This window comes from Aotus nancymaae, unplaced genomic scaffold, assembly GCF_030222135.1.
Source record: "Aotus nancymaae isolate 86718 unplaced genomic scaffold, 86718_ANA_hifiasm-v0.15.2.pri h1tg000040l, whole genome shotgun sequence".
Lineage (NCBI taxonomy): Eukaryota > Metazoa > Chordata > Mammalia > Primates > Aotidae > Aotus > Aotus nancymaae.
This window is the reverse complement of record NW_026988454.1, coordinates 66332298-66357491: the sequence shown is the minus strand read 5'-3', so window position 1 is coordinate 66357491 and position 25194 is coordinate 66332298. Positions and strand designations below refer to the sequence as shown.

At 31.7% G+C, this 25194-nt stretch overlaps 1 protein-coding gene across 1 annotated transcript in view; it reads right to left on the bottom strand.

Annotated features, from left to right (window-relative positions):
- ASCC3 (activating signal cointegrator 1 complex subunit 3) overlaps nucleotides 1-25194 on the bottom strand; it is a 363321-nt gene that overhangs the window by 139878 nt on the left and 198249 nt on the right. Inside the window, exons 18-29 of the mRNA XM_012438418.3 lie at nucleotides 24653-24817; nucleotides 23459-23545; nucleotides 22438-22614; nucleotides 19090-19315; nucleotides 17315-17469; nucleotides 14917-15015; nucleotides 12954-13122; nucleotides 11085-11305; nucleotides 4436-4521; nucleotides 3563-3729; nucleotides 2397-2542; nucleotides 2146-2266 (exon numbers count right to left, since the gene is read on the bottom strand). Coding sequence (XP_012293841.2) covers nucleotides 2146-2266; nucleotides 2397-2542; nucleotides 3563-3729; nucleotides 4436-4521; nucleotides 11085-11305; nucleotides 12954-13122; nucleotides 14917-15015; nucleotides 17315-17469; nucleotides 19090-19315; nucleotides 22438-22614; nucleotides 23459-23545; nucleotides 24653-24817 — 1819 coding nt within the window. The remainder of the gene's footprint in view (nucleotides 1-2145; nucleotides 2267-2396; nucleotides 2543-3562; nucleotides 3730-4435; nucleotides 4522-11084; nucleotides 11306-12953; nucleotides 13123-14916; nucleotides 15016-17314; nucleotides 17470-19089; nucleotides 19316-22437; nucleotides 22615-23458; nucleotides 23546-24652; nucleotides 24818-25194) is intronic.

The following is a 25194-nucleotide window of genomic DNA, read 5'->3' as shown; positions in this document are numbered from 1 at the left end:
AGAGGGGCGCATCACACACTGGGGTCCATTGGGGGGTGCTACCGCTGGGATAGTGGGAGGAAGGGTGGGGGAGGGATAGTAGGAGGGAGGGTAGGGGAGGGATAACGTGGGGAGAAATGTCAAGTATAGGTGATGGGGGGATGGTGTCAACAAACCACCTTGCCATGAATGCACCTATGCAACAATCTTGCATGATCTGCACATGTACCCCAGAATCTAAAGTACAATAACAAAAAGAAGAGCTATACATGGATACTTAAACTTAGATTTAGTTTTTTGTGCCAAGTTGTGTTTCTCAGCTATTTCTGTTTGCCTAAGTGTGATATTACACAGTTAATGGGTCCTGGGGTCGAATGAGAAAGTCAAGCCCTGCCAGGTGATAAAAAATGTCTAGAAACACCACAAAAACTTCCTTTTATTTTTGTTATCAGTAACAGAAAAATTAGGAGAGTCTGTACCAGTAAACAGGTTAAGAGATAAATCAGAAGAAAGTTTTCCCTCTGTTTTTCTAAAAGCATATGTGCGAGAAGGGAAGACAGGAAAATGTAGAAGAGGGCTGAAGAGAATACTCATGAATGAATAAATATCTGAGTAATGGGACATGGTAGTCAGCACAAAAAGGATGAGATGACTCTGGTTAATACAAACCCAAGTAACAAGACTGAATGAAATGTTGTAAATCAAACCCTTAAAAATAATTAAAGAGCCACATAAATCACTTGGCTTATCTGGAAATGAGGGTTTTTTCTGCTTTACATTGGCTCCAAAAAGCTGATAAGATGCCACAAGTAGAATATATATTTATGTCCACAACACTCTTAAAACAGTCAGAGATATTTAAAAATTGTATATAAAAGTTCAATCTCTTTGTAATTTCTTGTTTGAAACGTGAGCTGCAGTATTTCTTTTTATGGGCTGGGAAACAAGGTTTATAATGGAAATGTTGACATGACCTTGACTTTATTTACACCCTAACTATGAGAAATAAAGCTATCACACAATCATATTTCTAAACTCAAAGAAATACAGTAATCACTACAGGTATAATAAATAGTTCATAAGTACAGCTGCTGTGCTGATACCATATTCACATAAGTATTTTAGTTATTGACTATTGATTTATATAGCACAAAATGCTTTCTTTCCATCAATGGTATGCAATCAGTCATTCCATATAGATATATGCAATTTCAACAATACATATTATGAAAAATAAACTCATTTATCTTATTTCTCACTTTTTATTGTTATCAGAATATTATAGAATGTAAATGATAAAGCTTTGATAAATCATATTAGAGAGACACTATTTAAAATAGGCATATTAGCACAATATTGGTATCACTTAGACACATAAATATAAATGGATCTCTGTCTTTCTTTAAACCTCAACATTTAATGGATTTTTGCTGCTGAAAGAACAGGTGTGACCAAACAGCTCACGGCAGATTTATTGTTCATTAGTGATTTTGTACAATGTTTCTGTGGTGGTGTAAATAATCTGAACTGCCAAGATTGGTCTCTAGTTCACAATCAATACTTTGCTTCTGTCATAAGGCTAATTACAGCAACTAAAAAGTCACCTCACAACTGTCACTACACAGTCAACAGCAGTTCACATTTGAAAATTTATTTTTGAGGTTATTTTTAATTGATATAATAAATATTCTTTATGCAGTCAAAATAAAACATGTTTCAATAAAATAGGAGTGCTATTCTTAAATCTTTCCTGTTTGCCTAATTTGTTAGAAAAGGAAAAACTATAAACAGAAGCACTGTACTAAAGTACCTAAATTTCTAAGTTTTATGATTTCTCATAAAAATTATGATTATGGTTTTGACTTGTAGCTTCTATTTCTCATTTGTTCAAGCTACTATCATAAAAACTGATTAAGAAAAATCTAATACTTTTTTAAAATTACATACTTTTATTCCACTACAAATTCATTACCATTTGTGAAATCTCTCAAATTTTCAATAGGAAATTTAACATATATTTGAATTCCTTAACAGTTGAGACAGTTTTAGATATTTGTAGAAGCTGGACCAGTATCATCCTTTCAAAGAGACCATCACCAATTAGAAGACATTTGATAGCTACCATAAATAATGGTTACTATTTTATTCCAAGAATCTGAAGCTTACCCTGAAATGCAGGCTTGTTCATACTAGCCATACGAGGACAATAATGTTGTCCTGGAAAGCCTTGAATGTGAACTTCCAGTGGAACTGGGCGTACTGACGGTCGGAAGTTAAACAAGCCCATCTAGAGTAAATATGAGAGAGAAACTATTTTCAATGTTTATATTGAGTTTTATAATGTTATATATCTCTTTAAAGGAATCATCAAAGTCACACTACTAAATAACTGCATAATTTATCAATCTTCTACATACCTGCTTAATATTGAGCCAGTCAGCAAGGTCTCTGGCATTAGCTAATGCAGTAGATAGTCCAACTACTCTAACAGGCTTTTCTGTGTGTGATGAGATAAAATTTGTTCGAGATACGATGACTTCTAGAACAGGGCCTCTTTCCTCCCCTAGAAAATAGGAAAAAATAAATGTTAATCATTTAACAAGTCTGTGTTGGCCATTGCAACTACAAAAGGAAAAGTTTGTAGCTTCCTCAAAAAAAAGCTAAACAGAGCTATCAAAGGATTCTGCAATCCCACTCCCAGTGCGTGACATTACTTAGAGGTTGAATAAAAAAAATTGACCTCATGGAAATAAAGAGTAGAAACATGGTTACCAGAGTCTAGGAGCATGGGTTGGAGTCACAAGAGAAGGGAATAGAGAGATGGTGCTCAAAGGGTACAATGTTTCAGTTGGACAGGAAAAATACATTTGTCAGATTGACTGTATAGTAAGCAGTGTGACAACGGTTAATGATAATAATATTGTACATTTCAAAATTGCTAAATGATATGGTTTAGAACAGTGCCCTGCCCAAACTGCATGTCAAACTGTAATCTCCAACGTTGGAGATGGGGTCTGGTGGGAGGTGATAGGATCATGGGGTCAGTTTCTCCTGAATGGCTTATCATCACCATCTTGGTGCTGTTCTCATGACAGTGAGTGAATTCTCATGAGATCTAGTTGTTTAAAAGTGTGTAGCACCTCCCCCACCACCTCGCTCTCTTGCTCCTGCTCTTGCTATGTAAGAAGCTCTCTCCTGCTTTGCCTTTTGTCATGATTGAAAGCTTCCTGAGGCCTCCCTCAGAAAGCAGGAGCCACTACGTTTACTGTACAGCCTGCAGAAACTTAAGACAATTAGACTTATTTTAAAAAATAAATTACTCAGTCTCAGGTATTTCTTTATGGCAATGTAAGAACAGATAAATACAATAAGAGAAAATTTTTTGTTTCACCACAATTTATACATAAGGCGACAGATATGTTAGCTTGATTTAATTAATTCCACATCATATACATATATCAAAACATCACATTGTACCCCATAAATATATACAATCATTACATGCAAATTAAAAATAATACTAATAATTAATATTTTAGAAACTTAAAGCTTGTAAACTGGCTTTAGATACAGTGGTACCTACCAAGCAGATGGATCTCATCTATGATGAGAATAGTGACTTGCTGAACATAGCTCCTATTTTGCCAGCTTCTACTGACTCCATCCCACTTCTCTGGCGTAGTGACAATAAGGTCAGCCTTGGCAATGGATTTCATATCAGGAGTCACATCTCCTGTTAGTTCAATAACTCTGAAGGGATACAAAAATGATCTCAGAAGCTTTTCAGGTAACAACCTTGGAAATGCTAAAACGTATCTCTTTTAAAATAAAATTTTATAAGGCTTAAAATTACTTTATCTACCTTTGATTTCTGAAATTTTCCAAGTTGAGTCCAAAATGTAAGTTTCTTAAGAACTCTGAGAAAATTTCTTGCCATAAAACGGACATATAAATTCTAATCACTGACATATCTAACTTTTATGCAGATATGCAAGGATATCAAAATTTGCTTTAAATATGTTTATAGACTCTTCATTCTAAATTAATAACCTTGTACTATATTATTAATGAAAAAACCCCACATCATGTTTTTCAAAGAACTTCTGCTTTTACATAAATAATTTACATGCAAAATGCCTTCTAAGCAGTTTCTGGAAGTTACTCTGCATATATGAAAAAAAAATAGAGAGACAGAGCTTGTTTTTGTTTTGTTTTAGAATGAAAATATTTTGAAAAAGTTATCTTGCCAAATAAAAGTACTCACATTAAGTAATTTAGGAGACTTCATTTTTCAATCTTAAAACAATGAGAATATTGAAATCATTTTAATAGTAGAAACATATCTTTAAAGACTATGAAATCATTGTAAAACCATTCAACAGTTTTATTCAACTCTTATTTCCTGGTCCTTTTAGACAAATCAAAACATATCTTTTGAGTAAAGGTAGGAACTTACTTTTTACCAAGTTTTTCTTCTATTCTAACTTTCCAATCATCCATTCTTTCACGTACCAGGGCTTTTAGGGGTGCAATATATACCGCCTAAAAAGGGGAGAATAGCCAAAAATACTCTCAAGAAAATAGTGATAGTATTTTCAAATAAAAGTACACTCCAAAATTTTGTCAAAATATGACAGTGTGGTTTTAAAATGTATCTTTTAATTCTGAATACTCCAATTTTTGAATCAATGGGAAAAAGTCATTAACTTAAACTACATTTATCTAAAATAAGATAGAAATGTAACACATCACAAACATTCTAATCATAAAAAATATTAACATAGATGAATTTAAATACATTTTTAAAAGCATCAGAGATATTTTCCTTATGCATTTTACTATAAAACTATATTCTACATAATAAGAACAAATAAACAAATTATGAGATAACAAGAGAAAATTAGCGTTCTGATGAAAATAATGTTTTTTCTAGTATTATAAATATTTATGAGTTATACGCAATTCATGAAAAAATGTTGAAGCTTTGAAGAGAAATAAACCATTCTTTAAATTTTAATGCAGATTTTATGAAGATGCTAGTAATATACTTTAGGTGTTAAAAAATAAATAAAATAAAAGCTGGTCTTTAGTAATCCAAACCTATATAAAATTTATTCCCTTTATAAAATGTTTCTAATTTAGAGTAGAGCTCTACTGTTATATTAACATGTCTCTAGAGATCGATAACCACATATTAGAGAGACTGAAAAGTAAGAAAACTTAGGATTAAGTAGGGAAGAAAAGCCACTAATTGGAAATTACTACGAAAGGATGTTAAAACATTTCTGAAACCATAAACTATGAATAAACTAGCCCATAATTCCAATCATAACATCTCTGTAATGTTTCTATTTTAATGTGATGTACTCACAAAATTTAGAACAAGAAAACTCTAAAGACTATATAAAAAAACTGCTAGAATTAATAAGCAAATTCAATATGGTTGAAGGATACAAAGTCAACATATATAAACCAGTCGAATATATACTATTAGCAAACTATAAAAAAAGTCAAGAAAACAGTCCCACTTACAATAGCATCAGAAAGAATACAGTACTTTGGAATAAATTTAACTAAAGAGGTGAAAGATCTGTACACTGAAAACTATAAAACATTGAAAAGAAACTGAAGGAAACACAATGAAAGATATCCCATGTTCATGGATTGGAATAACTAGTATTGTTGAAATGGTCATACAATCCAGTGCAATCTATAGTTTAAATGCAATCCTTATCAGAATTCCAGTGGCATTTTTCACAGAAACAGAAAAAAAAATCCTAAAATTCACAAGAAACTACAAAGACCATGAATAGCCAAAGCAATTTTAAGAAAGAAAACCAGTCAGAGGCATCACATTTCCTAGTTTCAATTTATATTATAAAGTTACAGTAATCATAACAATATGGAAATATGGAACTGACAAAAAAAGAGGCACATAGACCAGTGGAACAGAATAGAGAGCCCAGAAATCAACCCACACATAGAAGGTCAACTAATCTTCAACATGGGCCTGAAGCACACATACAATAAGGAAAAGATATTCTCTTCAATAAATAGTGTTGGGAAGACTGTATATTCACAAGTAAAAGAATGAAATTAGACTACTGCCATATACCATATACAAAAATTAACTCACAATGAATTAAAGAATTAAATGTAAGATCTAAAACCACAAAATTCTTAGAAGAAAATATAAGAAAAAAGCTCCTCAAAAGCTTTAAAAAGCAAATATAAACAAGTCTTCCAAAAATAAATATAAACAAGTAGGTATACAACAAATTAAAAAGCTTTTACACAGAAAATAAATAAATAAATAAAATCAACAGAGAGACAATGTGAAATGAAAGAAATGACAAAACGAAAAAAAATTTGCAAGCCATATACATTAGTTCTGCCTTAGTGGCTTCCTTTTCCATGCTTCCAGTTACTTGTAGTCAGTTGTGGTCCAAAAAAAATTAAATAAAAAATTCTAAAAATAATTAATATTAATTATTAATTATTAAGTTTTAAGTTATGTACCCTTCTAAATAGCATGATGGAATCTCACACTGTTCTACTCAATTCAGCCTGGAACATGAATCATCCCTTTGTCCAGAGTATTTAGGCTGTAGCCACTCCCCAACCATTAGTCATTAACTGTCTTGTTTACCAGAAAGACTATGGCAGTATCACAGTGCTTATGTTCAAGTAATCCTTATTTTATTTAGTAATGACCCCAAAGCATAAGAGTTGACAATTTGAATTTGCCAAAGAGAAGACATAAAGTATTTGAAATGAAAAGGTGAAAGTTCTTGACTTAAGAAAAGAAAAAAAAAAATCATATGCTGGGATACTAAGATCTATGTTAAGAACAAACTTTCTATTTGTAAAATCATGAAGCAGGAAAAAGAAATTTGTGCCAGTTTTGATGCTGCACCTTAAAAACTGCAAAAATTATGGCCCCAGTACATGATAAGTGCTTAGTTAAAATGGAAAAGGTATTAAATTTATGGGTGGAAAACATGAATGAAAATGTGGTTTTTAACTTTTAATACATTTTTCTTAAGTACATATTTATAAAGGACATAGTACTGTACTACTGTGTACCATTTCTTTTTCTTAATGTTTTGTTTTTACTTGATACATAATAATAGCACATATTTATGGGATACATAGTGATGTTTTGATACATATAATGTATAGTGATCAGATCAGGGTAATTAGCATACCCCTCATCTCAAACATTTATCATTTGTGTTGGGAACCTTCGATATCCTTCTAGCTATCTGAAACCATATTATATATTATTGTTAACTACAGTACTTCCACAATGATATACAACACTAGAACTTATTCCTTCTATCCAGCTGTAATTTTGCATCCTTTACCAATTCTTTCCTTATCCCTCCCTTCCCCCTACCCAACTGGGTTCAGTACCATTGGATTCAGGCATCCAACTGGGTTTTGGAATGTATCACCCGAGAATAAGCAGGGGCTATGTATCTGATAAAAGGTTACAATCCAAAATAGAAACTTAACTCAACAGCAGATAAACCCAAATAATTCAATTAAAAATGGCCAAAAGATCTGAATACATACTTTTTTCAAAAGAAAACACACAAATAGTCAATGGATACATGAAAAGGTACTCAACATAAATAACCATCAAGGAAATGAAAATTAAAATTACAATAAGATATCAATCACACCTGTTAAAAATGGCTATTATCAAAAGACAAAAGACAATCAGGCATGTGGCACAAACCTGTAGTCCCAGCTACTCAAGAGGCTGAGGTAGGAGGCTCGCTCAAGCCAAGAAGTTCAAGGCCAGTCTAGGCAACACAGCGAGACTCTATCTTCTATTTAAAAAAAAAAGAAAAGAAAAGAAAAGAAAAAGAAAAAAGAAAAGAAAAAAGAAAAAATATAAAAAACATAACACATGTAGTTGTTACGGTACATGATTGGTGGCAATGTAAATTGTATAGCCATTATGGAAAACGATCTGGAGTTTTTTTTAAAAAATTTAGCATAGGACTATCCAGCAATCCCAAAGGAAATGAGATCAGTATCTCAAAGACATATATCCAAAGGAAATGAGATCAGTATCTCAAAGAGATATCTGCACTCTCCCATGTTCATTGTAGCTTTACTCAGAATAGCCAAGGTATGGAAACGAACTAAAGTGTCTCAAGAAGTACAAAGAAATTGTGATATGTATACACACACACATACACACACACACACACACACACACACAATGAAATATTATTTGGCTTTAAAGAAGAAAAAATTTTTGCCATTTTAAACAATATAGATGAACCCAGAGGACATTATGTTAAGTGAAATAAGCCAGACATAGAAAGAAAAATACTGCATAATTTCACTTATACCTGGAATTTTTAAAAGTTGGATTCAGAGAAGGAAACAGCAGAATATTGGTTACCAGGGGTGAGGAAGGGGGAATGAGGAGATACTGGTCAACACGTATAAAGTTTCTTTTATGGTGAATGAATAAGTACTAGACACCTAATACACAGCATGGTGATTATAGTTAGTAGTACTCCATCATATACTTGAAATTTGCTAAGAGAATAGATTTTATGTGTTCTCATCAAAAAAAAGATAACCTATTTGAAGGATGGATATGCTAATTACCTTGATTGTAGTAATCATTTGACAATGTATGTCAAAACATCACATTGTACATCTTAAATATACATAATTTTTATTAAAAATAATAAATACTAGGAAAGAGTTAAAAAAATTATGCTTCAAGAAAGCCTTAAAGCAATACTTATTTGACTTGTAATGTTATTATTAATTAACGATATTGTGGCCATCTGTAGAAAAGTCATTTAAAAGCTACCCTATATTTAATATGTACAATCAAACTACATTTATTAAAGCACTAGCATTTTCTTCATATAGAAAAGATTTGATTATGAATTATTTTGTATTATTTAACTTGGTCCATTAAGTAGGTTTGTCCTAGTGAAATTGCCTATGAAATGTAGAAATCTTACAATGAGGAAAGGATGTGTGTGTGTCACTACGTACATTAGAAATTTAACTGGAGGACTACAAAGTTTAAAGCAAACTTTCATGTGCAAATTATCCTAATATAGGCAAACCTAATTTTAATGCACTTTGCAGATATTGTTTTTTACAAATTGGAGGTTTGTGGCAACCCTGCATAGAGCAACTCTATCAAGTGCAATTCTATCGATTTTTCCAACAGCATGTGCTCACTTCATGCCTCTGTTACATTTTGGTAATTCTACCAATATTTCAAACTATTTCTTTATTATTATATAAGTTATAATTCAAACTATTTTTTTATTGTTATATCAGTTATGGTGAATTATAGTTATAATTCAAACTATTTCTTTATTATTATATCAGTTATGGTGATCTGTGGTCAGTGATCTTTGATGTTATCATTGTACTTGCTGTGTAGTATTATGAACTACACCATATAACTACACCATATCATGAACTACATCAGCAAGTGCTGATGTAGAAAATATAGCTAAGATAATTGATGAAGGCAGCTGCACTAAACAACAGAGTTTTAATGTATACAAAATAACTAATATTGGAAGAGGATGCCATCAAGGACTTTCACAGATAGAGAAGTCAATGCCTGAATTCAAAGCTTCAAGGAGAAGCTAACTTTCTTATTGGGGAATAATGCAACTGGTGACTTGAAGTTGAAGCCAATGCTCATTCACCATTCTAAAAACCCTGCGGTCCTTAAGAATTATGTTAAATCGCCTCTGCCTGTGCTCTATAAATGAAACAACAAAGCCTGGATGACAGCATATCTACTAAAGAGCATGGTTTATTGAATATTTTAAGCCCACTGTTGAGACCTACTACTTAGAAAAAAGATTCCTTTGAAAATGTGACTGCTCATTGACAATGCATCTGGTCACTCCAGAGCTTTGACTGAGATGTACAAAGAGATGAATATTGTTTTCATGCCTGCTAACATAAGATATATTCTGCACCCCATGGATCTAGGGGTAAATTTGGCTTTCTTATATTATTACTTAAGAAATATATTTCATAAAACTATAGCTACCATACATAGTGATTCCTGTGATGGACCTGGGCAGAGTAAATTGTAAAGCTCCTGGAAAGGATTCACCATTCTAGATGCCATTAAGAACATTGATGATTCTTGGGAGGAGGTCAAAATATCAACATTAACAGGAGTTTGGAAGAAGCTGTTTCCACTCCTCATGGATGACTGAGAAGTTCAAGACCACTGCAGATGTGGTGGAAAAGGCATGAGAACTAGAATTAGAAGTGGAGCCTGAAGATATAACTGAAATGTTACAATCTCATGAAAAAATGAACAGATGAGGAGTTGCTTCTCATGGATGAGCAAAGAAAAGGAGTTTCTTGATACAGAATCTACTGATGGCAAAGATGCTGTGAACATTGCTGACATGACAATAAGGATTTAGAATATTACATAAACTTAGTTCATAAAGCAATGGCAGGGTTTGAGGGGGTTGACTCATTTTGAAAGATGTTCTATAGTGGGTAAAATGCTATCAGGTGGCATCACATGCTACAGAAAAAGCTTTCATGAAAGGAAGAGGCAATCAATGTGGCAAACTTCATTGTTGTCTTATTTTAAGAAATTGCCACAGCTACCCCAACCTTCAGTAGCCACCACCATGATCCATCAGCAGCCATCAACATTGAGGCAAAGCCCTTCACTAACAAAAAGATTAAGGCTCACTAAAGGCTCAGATGATTGATAGTATTTTTTAGTAATGAAGTATTTTCAAATGTAGTTATGTGTATTTTTTAGACATAATGCTATTGCACACTTAATTGGCTACAGTAACATATAAACAGAATTTTTAGATATACTGGGAATCCAAAAAATTTGTGTGACTTACTTTATTGTGACATTCATTATATTGTGATAATATGTAACTAAACCCATGATATCTTCACAGTATACCTGTACTGATCTCGTCCCCTGGGAAATTCACTGAGAGTGACAAATCTATTCAATGGACCCTGCTAATATATTTAGAACTGTCTAGTTTAGAGATTATGAACTGTCTTTTCTAATTAAATGTAAGCATATGATTCTTTCAACAGACCTTTGATGCAGGGTATTTGTTGAATACTCTGAAAATGGCTAATTCAGCTGCAACAGTCTTTCCCGATCCAGTAGGTGCTCCAAGTAGGACATTACAATCTGTGTGATACAGTGTATGAAATATTTGTGTCTGCACAGGGTTAAAGTGGCTGAAGTTGTACAGGGCTTCATATGCTTTACATCCCAAAGCTGTGATCGGTAAAGGCTGAAGATCCAGTAATTCTGAAAAGACCCAACAGGTATGGCTATACAATAATTGAAAAACATGTACAATACTGAATATTATATTATAAATAATAGATTATAGCAATCCTTAGCTCCTTAGACAGCGAAAAAATGCTTAACACAAATTCTTATATACCCATTACAGATCTGGTATAGCAACAAATATGTCACACAAATAACCACATTTATCATACTGACATACTAGATACTCTTCTGGGGGAGTGCCCTACATGCTAACTATAATGCTATATTCTTTTTGTTTTTCCAATCAGAAAAGTAATTTGAATAACAACTGATAGATGTTATAGAACAAAACCTAAAGCTGCCCCAATTGGTAAAAAAAATTAAAACCATTTGCAGACTTCAACAATGAAACGGTTACTATCAAGAAATTATTTTTGTTATGCTAGACACTGACCAAGCAAGAGTAGCTAAGTGAACTCTTGTTGTCAATTGAAAGTAAAATGAATTTAGGATAATTCCAGGTAAAAAATTGGGTGGGAGTTTTAAAGCAAAGCATGACTGAGTAAACAAAAACTGCCCTGAGAAAACCTAGAAAGAAACTAGATTTAGTTGTTTCTTATTATGTGGATGGGGGCCTAGGGAATTAGAATCATCAAATGATTCAGAGAAGCAGTTATACACCCTTGAGTTCGACAGACCTTATATTTTGCATAATCCAGAAAGGTATCAGTTAGAAAACCAGAAGGCATCTTTACTCTCAAGATTATTTCATGCAAGATAAATTCACTCATTTGAAATTTGAACATGAAGAAGAAATAATCTGTAAGGGAACACAGTAGCCTGTACCTTGAGTTAGATCTTCACATTACTGTTTCAAAATGGAAGTATGGTTAATTTTCTTCTTAAAAAATGTACTTAAAAGTCAAAAAGTTAATTCAAAATATTATCCTTTCCCTACTGCTCTATTCAATTACATCGGTAACTGAGGGCTAATGATATTCTTTCTATACCAGACTACAAGTTTCTTAAATTTTCTGAAGCACTAAAAATTGAGGCCGGGAGTGGTGGCTCACGCCTGTAATCCTAGCACTTTGAGAGGTTGAGGTGGGTGGATCACCTGAGGTCAGGAGTTCAAGACTGGCCAACATGGTGAAACCCTGTCTCTACTAAAAATACATAAATTAGCTGAGTGTGGTGGCAGGCGCCTGTATACGATGTTGAAGATTACCATATACCCCTTACAATGTTAGGGCAGAGGGATAAAACTAATATAAAGGGTATATGTTATGTGCAGGACACAAACTCACTTGAGGTATATGGAAATCCATTCCATAGTGATACCACTATATGATCCCTTAATATTAGCTTATTATTATTATTATTATTATTGTTTGGTGTAGAAACACAAAAGATGGGGGGTAAATCCCCATAACTCACTGGTATGTTAGTTAATTTAACATACTAGAAATAAGTTTAAGTAAACTGAAATAAGTGCAAGGGAGAAAATAAATGTTTTACAGAGAGCACAGAATAAATGATGACTGATAATTGAAATAAAAAGGGAGTTATAGAAAAGTTACAATAATTGTAAGTAAAACTTTAAGGCATAGACATTTTTCAACATTAATTAAAACAACCATTTTGGAAAATCAATGATTCAAATCAGCATTCACCATATTACCTGTATGGGGAGGATGTCTCTCGGGTAGAATTAGATGTTGAAAGTTGATAATACATACTGCCTCAGCACCCAACCATCTATCAGACACTGCACGGATGTAGTATTGGGAAGGCAAAGGCTCAAAAATAGGGATTGTAAATACCAGTAGTTGAGCTTCTTTACTAATGACCTAATATGAAATAAAGTCTGAAATAAATATGGATATTCTAATAGTATAAGGGTCATAAGAGTCTATTGTCAAGATAACTATCTATACAAGATGTAGATAATGGTATCTCTACAAGATACACTAAAGACAAAGTATCTTGAATTTCTAAATAGCTGAGATATTCAGGTACCTCAGAAACTTGTGCATGGTTCCCTTCTGAGGATACTTGATAGAGGTAAAATTTTATGCCCAACCTATATAATTTACATATGCATATCATCATGCATTAACAAGTTACCAATTTGACTACCTGGTAGTAGTAAAATTGTAAAATAAGTAAAATAAGTAAAATAAGTACTAAAACAATGGTACTTATCTATCTAAACATATTTAAACATAGAAAAAGTAGATGAAAATACAGTATTATAATCTTATGAGATCACTATTGTATGGTTTTGTATGTTACCCGTTGTTCACTGAAATGTCAATATGTGGGTCATGACTGGTAACTGAATTTCTTTCATTCAATTATGAAACTTCATGATTTTTACCATACCCAATTACCATATTATTTACTTAATATTTTTAAGTTCTATTAGTACCTAAAGTGGAAAACCAGAATCACTTGGTGCAAATAGAAGGTAACCAAGAAGACAAATGTAATGAATACAAAACACTGCTATGAAATTCTACTGTTGCCTACCCAAGACTCTTACCTGAAGCTTGCTTTCTCTTTGATATAAACAGAAATTACAAATGAGGCATCATTTAAAGAAATACCATCAAATTGAGTCTTTGTCTTGTGATTTATAAAAATTCTAGAAGAAATACTCTTTTAATTCAATATTATTCAGTATTTTGTACATGTGACTCTTAAAATTATTATTTATCCTACCTGCTTTACATATTCCACACCTCTGGAACCCATGTCTTAAACCGTGGTAAAGATTATGTAGTCATGCATTGCTTACTGACAGGAACAGTTCTGAACAATGTGTCATTAGGCAATTTCATCTTAAGAACTTCATAGTGTACATAGACAAACCAGATGGTATAGCCCCTAAACATCTAGGCTATACGGCATAGCCTATTGCTCCTACATAGCATGTTATTATACAGCATGTTACTGTATTTTAATACTTTAGGCAATTATAACACAATGGTACTTATCTATCTAAACATATTTAAACATAGAAAAAGTAGATGAAAATACAGTATTATAATCTTATGAGATCACTATTGTATGGTTTTGTATGTTACCCGTTGTTCACTGAAATGTCAATATGTGGGTCATGACTGGTAACTGAATTTCTTAAACCAGGATAACATTGAATATACCAATACTATAACATTTAATCACTGTGTTTTAAAACTAACAGAAAACCAATACATAAAATAAAGTTTTAATGGCACTATGAAATTACAGAGAAATAACATAAAAGCAGAAACTGTTAGTATAATTTTTTTTTTTTTTGAGATGGAGTCTCGCTCTGTCATCCAGGCTAGAGTGCAGTGGCATGATCTTGGCTCACTGCAACTTCCATCTCCTGGGTTCAAGCAATTCTCCTATCTCAGTCTCCTGAGTAGCTGGGATTACATGTTCCTGCCACCATGTCCAGCTAATTTTTACATTTTTAGTAGAGATGGGTTTCACCATGTTGACTAGGATCTTCTTGAACTCCTGACCTCAGGTGATCTGCCCGCCTCGGCCTCCCAAAGTGCTGGGATTACAGGTGCGAGCCACCGCGCCCAGACAATATAATTTTTTTTTACCATAGCAAAATACTAAGAATATGTTCACATATATACACTTACTTGTTTTTTTAGAGCTAGAAAATACTCCGAATGATAAATATGATCATTTGTAGGATCTTCTACCCAAATCCACCAGGGTTCTCCCACTGTCCCGTGTACCTAGAAGAAAAATAGTATCCTACTACTGTGCATATAGTAACTCAAGTAAGGGATAGCATCCGATCTTCTCACTCTAGAAGCTTTATTGATATATAATTTACATTACAAAGTTTACTCATTTAAACATTTAAAGTATACAGTTAAATGATTTTAATGTATTTACAAAGTTGTACAACCATCACCATAATCTAATTTTAGAACATTTTCACCACCCCAAAAAGAAATCTTTTACCCATTAGCTGTCACTACCTATTCCTTACAGATTTGTCTATTCTGTAAATTTCAATAAAATAAAATAATATAATATGCAGTCTTTTGTGACCGGATTTTTTAATTTATCATAATGGTTTCACAGTTCATCTATGTTTTAGCATGCACCAGTACTTTCATTCCTTTTTATTGTCTAATAATATTTCATTGGACAGATATGCTGCATTTTGTTTATCCATTTCAATGTGTATGTCTCTCTCTCTGAAGCCTGCAAAACCGAGTCTTGTTCAGCATACATCTCTTCCTCATGTGACTCAAGAAAAAGTGACCACATTCCCTGGGATACATTTGATTGGCATAGTTAATCAGCTTATGGGATTTCCCCTGACAACCACTGTAATAAAGTGGAGGCATATGACAAATACTGGCCCAATTAGACTGAAGAAAAGGTCTTACGGTCCATGCTCTGGGCTGCAGAACTGGGGATGTTGCCCATGCTCTATTTAATGCTAACAATAAATCTTGAAAACATTTGGGAAGTATCCAAAAGTGTCAGCAGAGCAAATGGGTGGAAAGTTCCTGGTTCCTGAATGACATCTTTAAACAGAAGACTCAACCATCTTTAAGGCCTATTCTACCTGTGGAGCTTTTATTATGCAAGATAATATACTTTCTTGCTTAATTCAGTTTGAGGCAACTCAAGTTTTCCATTCTTGAAGGCAATAACGTTATGCCTGACAGAGTTAACTATAAAAATCATTAAGTACTCTATCTTAATCAAACTGCAGATTTACCACAGATATTGTTAGAAGTAGACAGTTGAAATATGCAACTTCCACTCATTTCAAAAATAGTGTATTAAAAATAAAATTTCAAATGTGAGTTTATGGGTAACTATAAATTTATATTTATGTAAAACCTTTTACCTATAGAAATATTAAATATAATTTTGTATCATCTAGTCCCAAAGGAAATGTATCACCTAGTCCCATGGTAAAAAAGATTATTATTATTATTATCATACATGTTTATAGCTAAGCAAACTAAAGGAATGAAAGGTTTAGACACTTCGAGACCAATGCAGAATTGGGTTAGGACCATGGTTGGGTAATTTTAGAGCATACTGTTAAACAAAATTCGTTCACATTAAAGATATAGAAACATCAGGTAATGCAGAAGATACTTACCTACAGTTAATTTGAACTTTACAATAACATGTGAAATGGGCACTGCTATACTATACTTAGTGATTTACTTGTTCTCTCCGACTGGCTTCTTGAAGTAAAAACTGAGTCTCACTTGCCTTTGTACCTACAATCTCTAAATAGTAACTGATACAAAAATAGATCTTGAAAACTGTTGCTTGAATAAAAAGAGGATCTGGTGTGGATCTTTATATGCATAATAACATCTAATCCAGAAGAAGAAAGAATAAAAACAAAATCATGATGGGAATCAAGGATGGACATTTTGAAAAACTGTATAGTGCTAAATATCAGAGAAGTAAAGAAAATAACTGAGAAAATCTATTTATTATGGCAACCCATTAGTCTTTGGAGATCACTGAGGAAATAGTCTCAGTAGGAAAGAAACAGGTGATTAGGAGGAAAATACAGACTACTTTTTCTACAAGTCTAATGTTTCAAAAAAGGAAAGCATAGTAATTTAAGAGACATCAAAATTTAAAAATGGCTCTTTTTACCATGAAAAATCTTGAGTTTTTGGAAGGCTAAAATGACAGAGTAAGTAGACATGGCAAAAGTGAAGATAATACAGAGAAAATAAAAGAAGATAGAACTAATATAGCAAAGTACCTATGGAGTTAAATTCACTAGTCTGTTGTTCATTGTTGAAATTTTAGGATTCCTAAATGTTTTGAAGCAATCTCACTGGTTGACATACTACTAATATACTAGGTTTTTGTTTAGGATGAGAGTAAATATTGCTATAATGTTTTTAATAAATCCTCAATATGTATTCTTTTTAGAGGGTTTTCTATATGCCTTAGGAACAGATGTAGGGAGATGTAGTTGAGTCTGTAGTACAGACATTTTTGTTTAACACAGATACAGACATTTTCCACTTCTACCTGATCATTCCAAGTGAAATCAGGAGAGATGCTGAGTGTCACTCGGAGAACAGTCCTTGTGATGGGCTGAATGGATGCTTCCATCAAAACAGAAGGAATCTGATGAACACATTGTTTGACCTTCAGTCCAATATTCACATGATGCAAAATGTGACCTGCAGGAAAAATATCACATAGAAGAAATGTGTCCAGGCAGAAAGAAGCAATATAATCTGACTTGTAAATTGGATTTCAGAGAAGGTAATTTTATTGCTTGTTTTATGATTTGCTATGTAGAATAGCTGACATTCTTGACCTGGCATGTTTGAATATTTTGTAATAGTTAACTTGAATTAGTAATTCACAGATCTTAAAGTCAGTATCAAGGTTTCTTTAGCTATTAATAGGGTTCTTAAAATTACTGAGACTTGATAGTGTTTAAACTACTATAAACAGACTCACTTCTTTCTAAGTTTATGATACAATGTAAAAATATTTAGTATTTTGGGAAAAGTCATTAATTTATTCAGAGTCTATTTCAGAACTCCATAACCACAACTTCAGTAATCAAATGCAACTTACCCAGCTATGCTCATTTCCAGGAAACATAAAGATAAAATATAAAATACGGTCAATCTAGCACAAAATTAACCACTTATACATATTTTAATAAGTTATCAGATTTTGGAATACGGGTATTTATGGAAGGGCTGATGGGGGGTGTAACAAATAAATGTTACTAACTGTAAGTATTTTTCTACTCTAGTCAGAGCAACTAAGTGAAAATAGATTGTATTTTATAGCATCAAGATTTCCTGTATGTCTTGATTCTTCAAAGAATTTTTTTAAAAGTACACTTATTAATAAATCAAAATATTTTATGCCTATCCAAATTTGAACTACAGTTGATCTTCCTTATTTTGATAAAATATTTACATGTTACTCCCATGTAAGTACCCTTAATTTTCCTTATCAATAATCCCAATTTTCCTGATTGATACTTCCTTCTTCCACTTTATCATAGAGGTATTTTTCCTACTAGTATAATAATTATCTTAGCCTCTCTTCACATCTTTGGACTTCTTGCTGACAGTAATCTTCCCTCTTATTCTTCTTCAGCCTGATTCCTTTGATGTGTAATATTTGTTTCACTCAGAAAAAAAATACTGCCTAATCAATTCATTGTATATTTGTCCAAGGAATGTTAGGATACATGAAGATATATAAGTAGGAGTAAATTATTACATATTTTGTAATACATATTTTTATATGTAACATATTTCTTATAATACATATTTTTTTACAAAACATTTTGCTATATAAAAGAAGGCAGAACACCAATGTGTACACATTGATACAAACTGGGTTTAAAGACATACATGGATGTAATGAAATTCATTCAGAAACTCTGGAAATATGTTGAGCTTCATGTTCACATAATTTATTTCTGTAATACTACTGATATAACAAGACTTTGAAAAGAATTAAATATTTTTAAAAACTGAAAGTAAACAGCATTGAATAATTTTCATTATTTATAGCTAAGATTCCATGTACAAAATAGTAAACTTAAGAGTTTGACAATATAAACGCCATTGTAATTGCTAATTGTGTCAAATAATTTCAAAAACTATGAAGAGACTTTTGCTTGATTTTAGATAAATGAAAACGATTTATAAATATGGTAAAAATTTTATTTTGATTAATATGGAAATTCACAATACCTTCTTTTACATCTAGCAACATATTTTATTTGCATAAAACAATACATTCAAACATTTTTGCTTCCTTCTTACCTATTTCATCTTTCCTCATGTCCTTCAGCTTATCCACAGTAAGCTTTTTTTCTTCTAATCTTGTTAGGATGTGTGGTGGTAGAACTGAAAATTGTCTCAAAGGGCTAGCCCAACCCCAAAGCCTCTTGTCAATGACTTTACTAAGATTCAGGAGCCTGTAGGTCATGGCAGGCCAACGTTTCCTCAGAGCAATTTCAAAAAGAGCACGGACAATTCTAGCTGCATTCTAAAAAATAATAGGGCGAGATTGGTTGTTATAGTCAATGTGCTTTTAAATTTGTCAATAAATTTATTATTCAAACTCAGTCTCAGAAGTGCAAGTCAAACTGTATCCTTGAATTATGGGGCAATATTTTTTGTCATATAATCCTAATTATTCTTATTATTTCTACATAAAAATAATCCATCCTTTATATGTGGATGCTACTTGCTTACCTCTCAGAGGGGAAGCGTTATTTCTAAGTTCTTAGAAAGCTCCACCGTCTAAACAGAAATGAAGTAGGAAGAGACAAAAGGCATGCAAAATATTTAGTAGGCTGTTGAGGCATCTGACTATAATAGAGACAAGTAAAGACGCCTCCTGCTATATAGTGGAATGATTAAATTTACAAAGCTATTTAGAGAATTAAGAAAGACTAGGATCCATTCAGGGAAAAAAAAATAATGAGAGAAGGGTAACAAATAAAATACTGATTAGTGTAGCTACTCAGATGAAAGAGTCATATTAATGGCTTCCTATAAACCAAACAATGTGTTAACTTGCTTTACATATATTGCCTCATTTAATTTTTACAAAAACTGCATTTAATTGATATTGATATTATGATTTTATAGATGAAGATATTAGGGCTTAAAGAGGTAAAAAATTTGACCAAGGTCACACAACTAGTTGGTGTCACAGCATGTACTCAAAGCCAGGACTAAAGCACTCCAAATATGATTGAGATTCTAGACTCAGTAGTCTGAGGATAACTTCATTAATAGACATATAGAAAGTTATAATGAATGCAGTCTTTTTTTTCCTTCACATTTCTACAGCTAGCTCCCATTTATTTTGCCTCCACTTCTTTATCACTAACTTTGCAGATTGTTTTATTAAAGATTGTTTTTAAAATAATAAACTTAAAAATACCTTCCAATATCTAATAACACCTGCATTTGAAAATAAAGAATGTTGAATCTGGTTAAAATCTAAACAAGAGATACAAAACAGTAAAGATTTCAAATGGCAGACAAACAAACAATCCAGCCTAAAATTATGAGGTCAAAAATGACCAGATGAGTTAAGGGCTTTCGTTTCACATTATATAAGATATGCATCTGTCTTTAGACAAATTTGACTATTTTGTTTCAGAATTAGAAACTAAAGTACAAAATCGTAGACAGAAGTATGAGGACAGTTCTGATATCCATTAAAAACAACTGAACATGTCTTTATAAGGCCCAGAGAATAATAAATAAAATTTTTATTATTGTATCTATCAAGTACATTTTCCTACCTCATTCCTATTTGTTCCGATAAAAAAAACTATCAAGGTGAATTTTCCCAACTTTCTTTGAAAGTGTGTCATTTTAATATTTCAGAATCTACAGTTGTCCCCTCAAAGCTAAAAGAAGTAGGAGAGATTCCATATGAAAAGATACAAACAGGACATTTTAATCTAGGATGATATCAATTGGTTGAAAATAATATTCAAAGTCTGTAACATGTATAGTCTAGAAAAGTTAAACATAGGCCTTTAAATAAAATCCTGGAATATTTGAGCTATAGGTTTACCTTAGGGGCTGACAGGAGAAAGTTTAAAAAATATAGAAGAAAATACCATTTTACAGAGGTGAGAGAGTAGTTGTTCAATTACTGATGGCTTAAACTTAAAATGTAACAAAGTATAATTTATCTGATGTGTTCAGGGATGCTAAATCTGTAATAGCTATTTAAGAAAAACCAGGGATGCTTTGAGATATCCTTATTCTGAAATTGACTTCCTGGATACCAATCATGAAGAGAATTTAAGTTTTACATTGTAAAGCAATTCTTATGTCAGTCTCTGATAATATCTTCATAATCTTGAAGCAAACAGAAACGTTGCCAGATTATTCATCCAGAACCCAGTAAAACTTTACCTTTTACTTAAATGATTAACTATTTCAATATAAAATCGTCAGAAAATATAAAGTGACAATATTGTATTACTTTATAGAAAAACAGATAAAACAAAAAGGTTAGAAACAATTATACCTATAGAAGCTATAATAGGGTTTAAAGAACATATAAATATTTGCACTACATCTATATTAACTTTATATAATTTATGAAATCATCATCTGGTATCTTGGTTATATTGATTAAATTACTACATTCCTTCAAAATGTTTACCAACATATCTTGGTTGGTGTTTGTAAATATTCCATGTTTAAAGCTATTTCAAAGCACTCCTGAGTATTCATGGCTATTAATAATGATTTATTTAACACAAATATTATTTTTCTATATTTAGTCTTTGAACAAAATTACAAATATAATGTAATTGCAGAATCATTTCCATGCTTCAAATATAATTAAGCTTGAATTTCTTCTTAACTTATAAAAGGAATTATTCAATAAAATGTAATACAAAATCCTTGATAGGTTTCTATTAAAAAGTATGTCTGGAAGGGAAATCTTTCATTTGAAGGACAAATAGGGTAAACCATAACCTACTTTACTTCATGTGAGCGCTTGAATATAAAAACACAAACATTTGAACATTTTACGTCTTGGCATTTTTTAAAAGTTATAAATTAAATGAGCTGTAGTTTAGGGAATAATTTTCTTTCTGTCCTCAATTTTTTAAGTTTCAACAGTAGAGAGGAGAGATTACTTTTGTAAAAACCAGAGACTTATCGCACTGAACATAGGGTAGGAAATATGTTTACTAAGCCTTATTTAATGATTAAAAATATTATTATTTCTAATATTTGGTTAAAAGCTAAAAAAGTTCCACAATATTTTCTTCATGCTTGCAATAGTATTTATCCTTGCTCTTTGTAAGAAAAAGAAATGAAATTTATCATTTAAAGTAGAAAAAAATCAGATATCATTTTAAAAACTTTATAACAAACAACAGCAACACCAAAAAAAAAAAAAAAAAAAAAAAAGGCCAAATCAGCCACCAAATCTCATCCCCAGTCCTGTTTTATGAGCATAGATTAAATAAAAAGATTTACAAATTAGCAGAACCAGTTCTAAGTAAAATGGTGGTTTTGTAGCATGTCACAAAGCAATGCATTCACAGCATAGCATGAATTAACACCTTGGTCTTAAAGATAATCAAAGAAGATAAAATGGGAAGGAAATAAGATTCTTACCTGTGCAACATATGCAGAATCTGATATAAGGGAGAAACTGTCCATTTCCCCTCGGCTGATATAGGTTTGAAGTAAGATGTTTATTTTTCCATAACTATTCTCTACACCTCCAGGAGTAGAAAGTTCACAAAAATTGCTTAATAAGGTATCTAACTCCTCTATTTCCTCTTCTCTGACCTAGAAGAATGGAAGTGTTTATTGGAATTTTGGGGCTGATTTATTTAAAATTTTCACATTGAAATTAAATACAATGCATGTTTTTTAAGTTTCCATTTACTATAACTCCATATTTTTCTTTTGCATAGTTAAATAACAATGATTTTTCCACAGGTAGCTAATAAAATGCAATATGAAATGATCTTGAGGCTGATATAATTACATTTTATTATTCATCACCAATATTAAATTTGCCATTGACATATAAAAATTTGATATACCAAAAAATTAAATCTTCTGACCTCACCATCCTTGAATTGATGAGATTTCATATTTTATTTGACCAGAGTAAAACCTCTGCCCAACTGGATTAGGGCAAACTTGAATTATCTTCAAATGCATTCATTATAGTCATATATTTTTATATGGTGTAACACATTCATAGCTTAAAGTCGTGAAGTACTATGATTCAAAGCATTCAAGTTTTCACTGTTAATAAGATTAAATATTAATACAGGTACAGAAATACTCATATCTAAGGTTTGAATCATACAGGTACTTTTACATTTTCTTCAATGAACCTTATATTGCAACAAACCAAAATCTTCATACCACATTCTTCAATAGTTTCATTACTGCAAACCTAAATTACTTAATATGGAGTACAGAACAAAGAATGACGTCAGGTATGATATAATACAATAATCTAGGATAGTGGGTCTTATTGATAAATAAAAGAACATTGCTGATATTCCATATGTGATGTGCCATACAGCGTATACGGTATCAATTAATGAGAAGCTTTTATAAATGAATGAATGCATACATGTTGTATGCATTTGATTCAAACTTCAAGTAATCTTACCTTAATTTGATCAAATTCTTCAGCTTTGGAGACTATAGCAAAGATATCACCTTCTGTTTTGTGAGCATCAAAGAGTTCATTAAAGGTCTACCAAAGTAAGTGTTATATTTGATTAAAATCAAGTCTAACAAAATATTTTAAATTAAAAATGTGACTATATATTACACATTTTTAAACAACATTTGAGCCCTAGACAATGCAGTTACAATGTCTGTGGCATACTACTTAAAATCATTGCTTTATAAATACCAACAAATTTATCAAAGACCAAAAAAAAAAAAAAATTCCTAGAACATAAAAAGCTCAGGAAGATCTTTAGCAGCAAAAAGATAAATAATGAATAAAATCAGTTAATAAAACCTATATTATATACCTTTAAAAAGTTCATAAAATTCTGCATTTTGCTCATTTTCAGCATGGGAATGTGGAAATCTACACAATTCACTAACTTGAAGCTGATCATATGTCATATAAAATTCAAAGATGTGTATCTAGAAAATATGTAATCTGAAAATTCTCAGAATATTACTGGTGAGGACATACAGAAAATCAGAAAACTGAGCAGAAAAAGAATCAGTCAAAGGCCACATAGCATAAAGACAAATGCTAAAGAAAAGCTAAAGTTTCTGAAAAAGAACTGCAAACAGGTTTAGGATATAGAGTGGTAGCAACACATTGGCAAGTGAACAAATTAAAAAAGTTACTTTGATAAAATGAGTGGATGTGAATAGGTGATAGAAGAAGTGAAAAGCTAGAGACAATGTATTGGATTGATCTCAACCAGATCACAGTTCTGGGATAATATATGTTTAAAGGTTTTGAAGAAACCTAAAGTGCTATACAAATAGAAGGTTTATTTGGGGGAAGATGGAGAAAAGTTAGTAGGCACATTAGGTGTCTTCTAAAAACCATTATATGTATAAGCAAATGTGCCTTGATATTTTAGGCTTGGGTGTGCTTATTGCTTGGGATACACTCATTGAATAGGATGACAAGAGGTTCCTTAGTATCTGAAGTTTTATTTTTTTCTTGTCTTTACTGAGGTTATAGTGTTGAATTCATGTAAGTTAAATGGATTTTGTTCTATTATTTGCTTTTATTATTTTATATTAATAATATATTTTGAAGTGAGGTCTAGAAAGTATTTGCATCTAAAACTAAACATATTTGCATTTGTTTCACTCAGTATAATACCTCAATGGTGTTGTATTTAATATAGTAATGGCTGGCAGTTCTACCCAAATCGGTTGAGGAAAAATATCCAGTTCGCTCCTCAAAACGAATCATCTGAGCTTTGTCTAGTTTTCGTCCAACTTCAATGACCAACTGTTCTCGATGCTTTCTTAATGTTGGGTCAATCTACAGCAAAAAACATATAAACAGTTGAATATTTCTTTAGAGAGTAATCATTTGCAAACATATATTTATTTATGGAAATTAAAAGTTTTCTTAATGTTTTAATTAGACTTTTTAATTACAATGTTTAAAGTATATTTTTCTACATTTAAGAAATAATTGAAAGTATTTTATGCCATTAAATAAAGAAAGCTTCAAAAATTCATTAAAATTACCAATGTGCACATTCTTTTCAGATACTAATATTTTGGAATCTAAAATACTTATATAGTCTTATGATCTTGAAAATTATAAAGATTAAAAATAAAAATTAAAAAACCCAATAATTGTCTTCTTTCTCCCACACTAAATAGGAATTTTAAGTTATCAAGTCATATTTC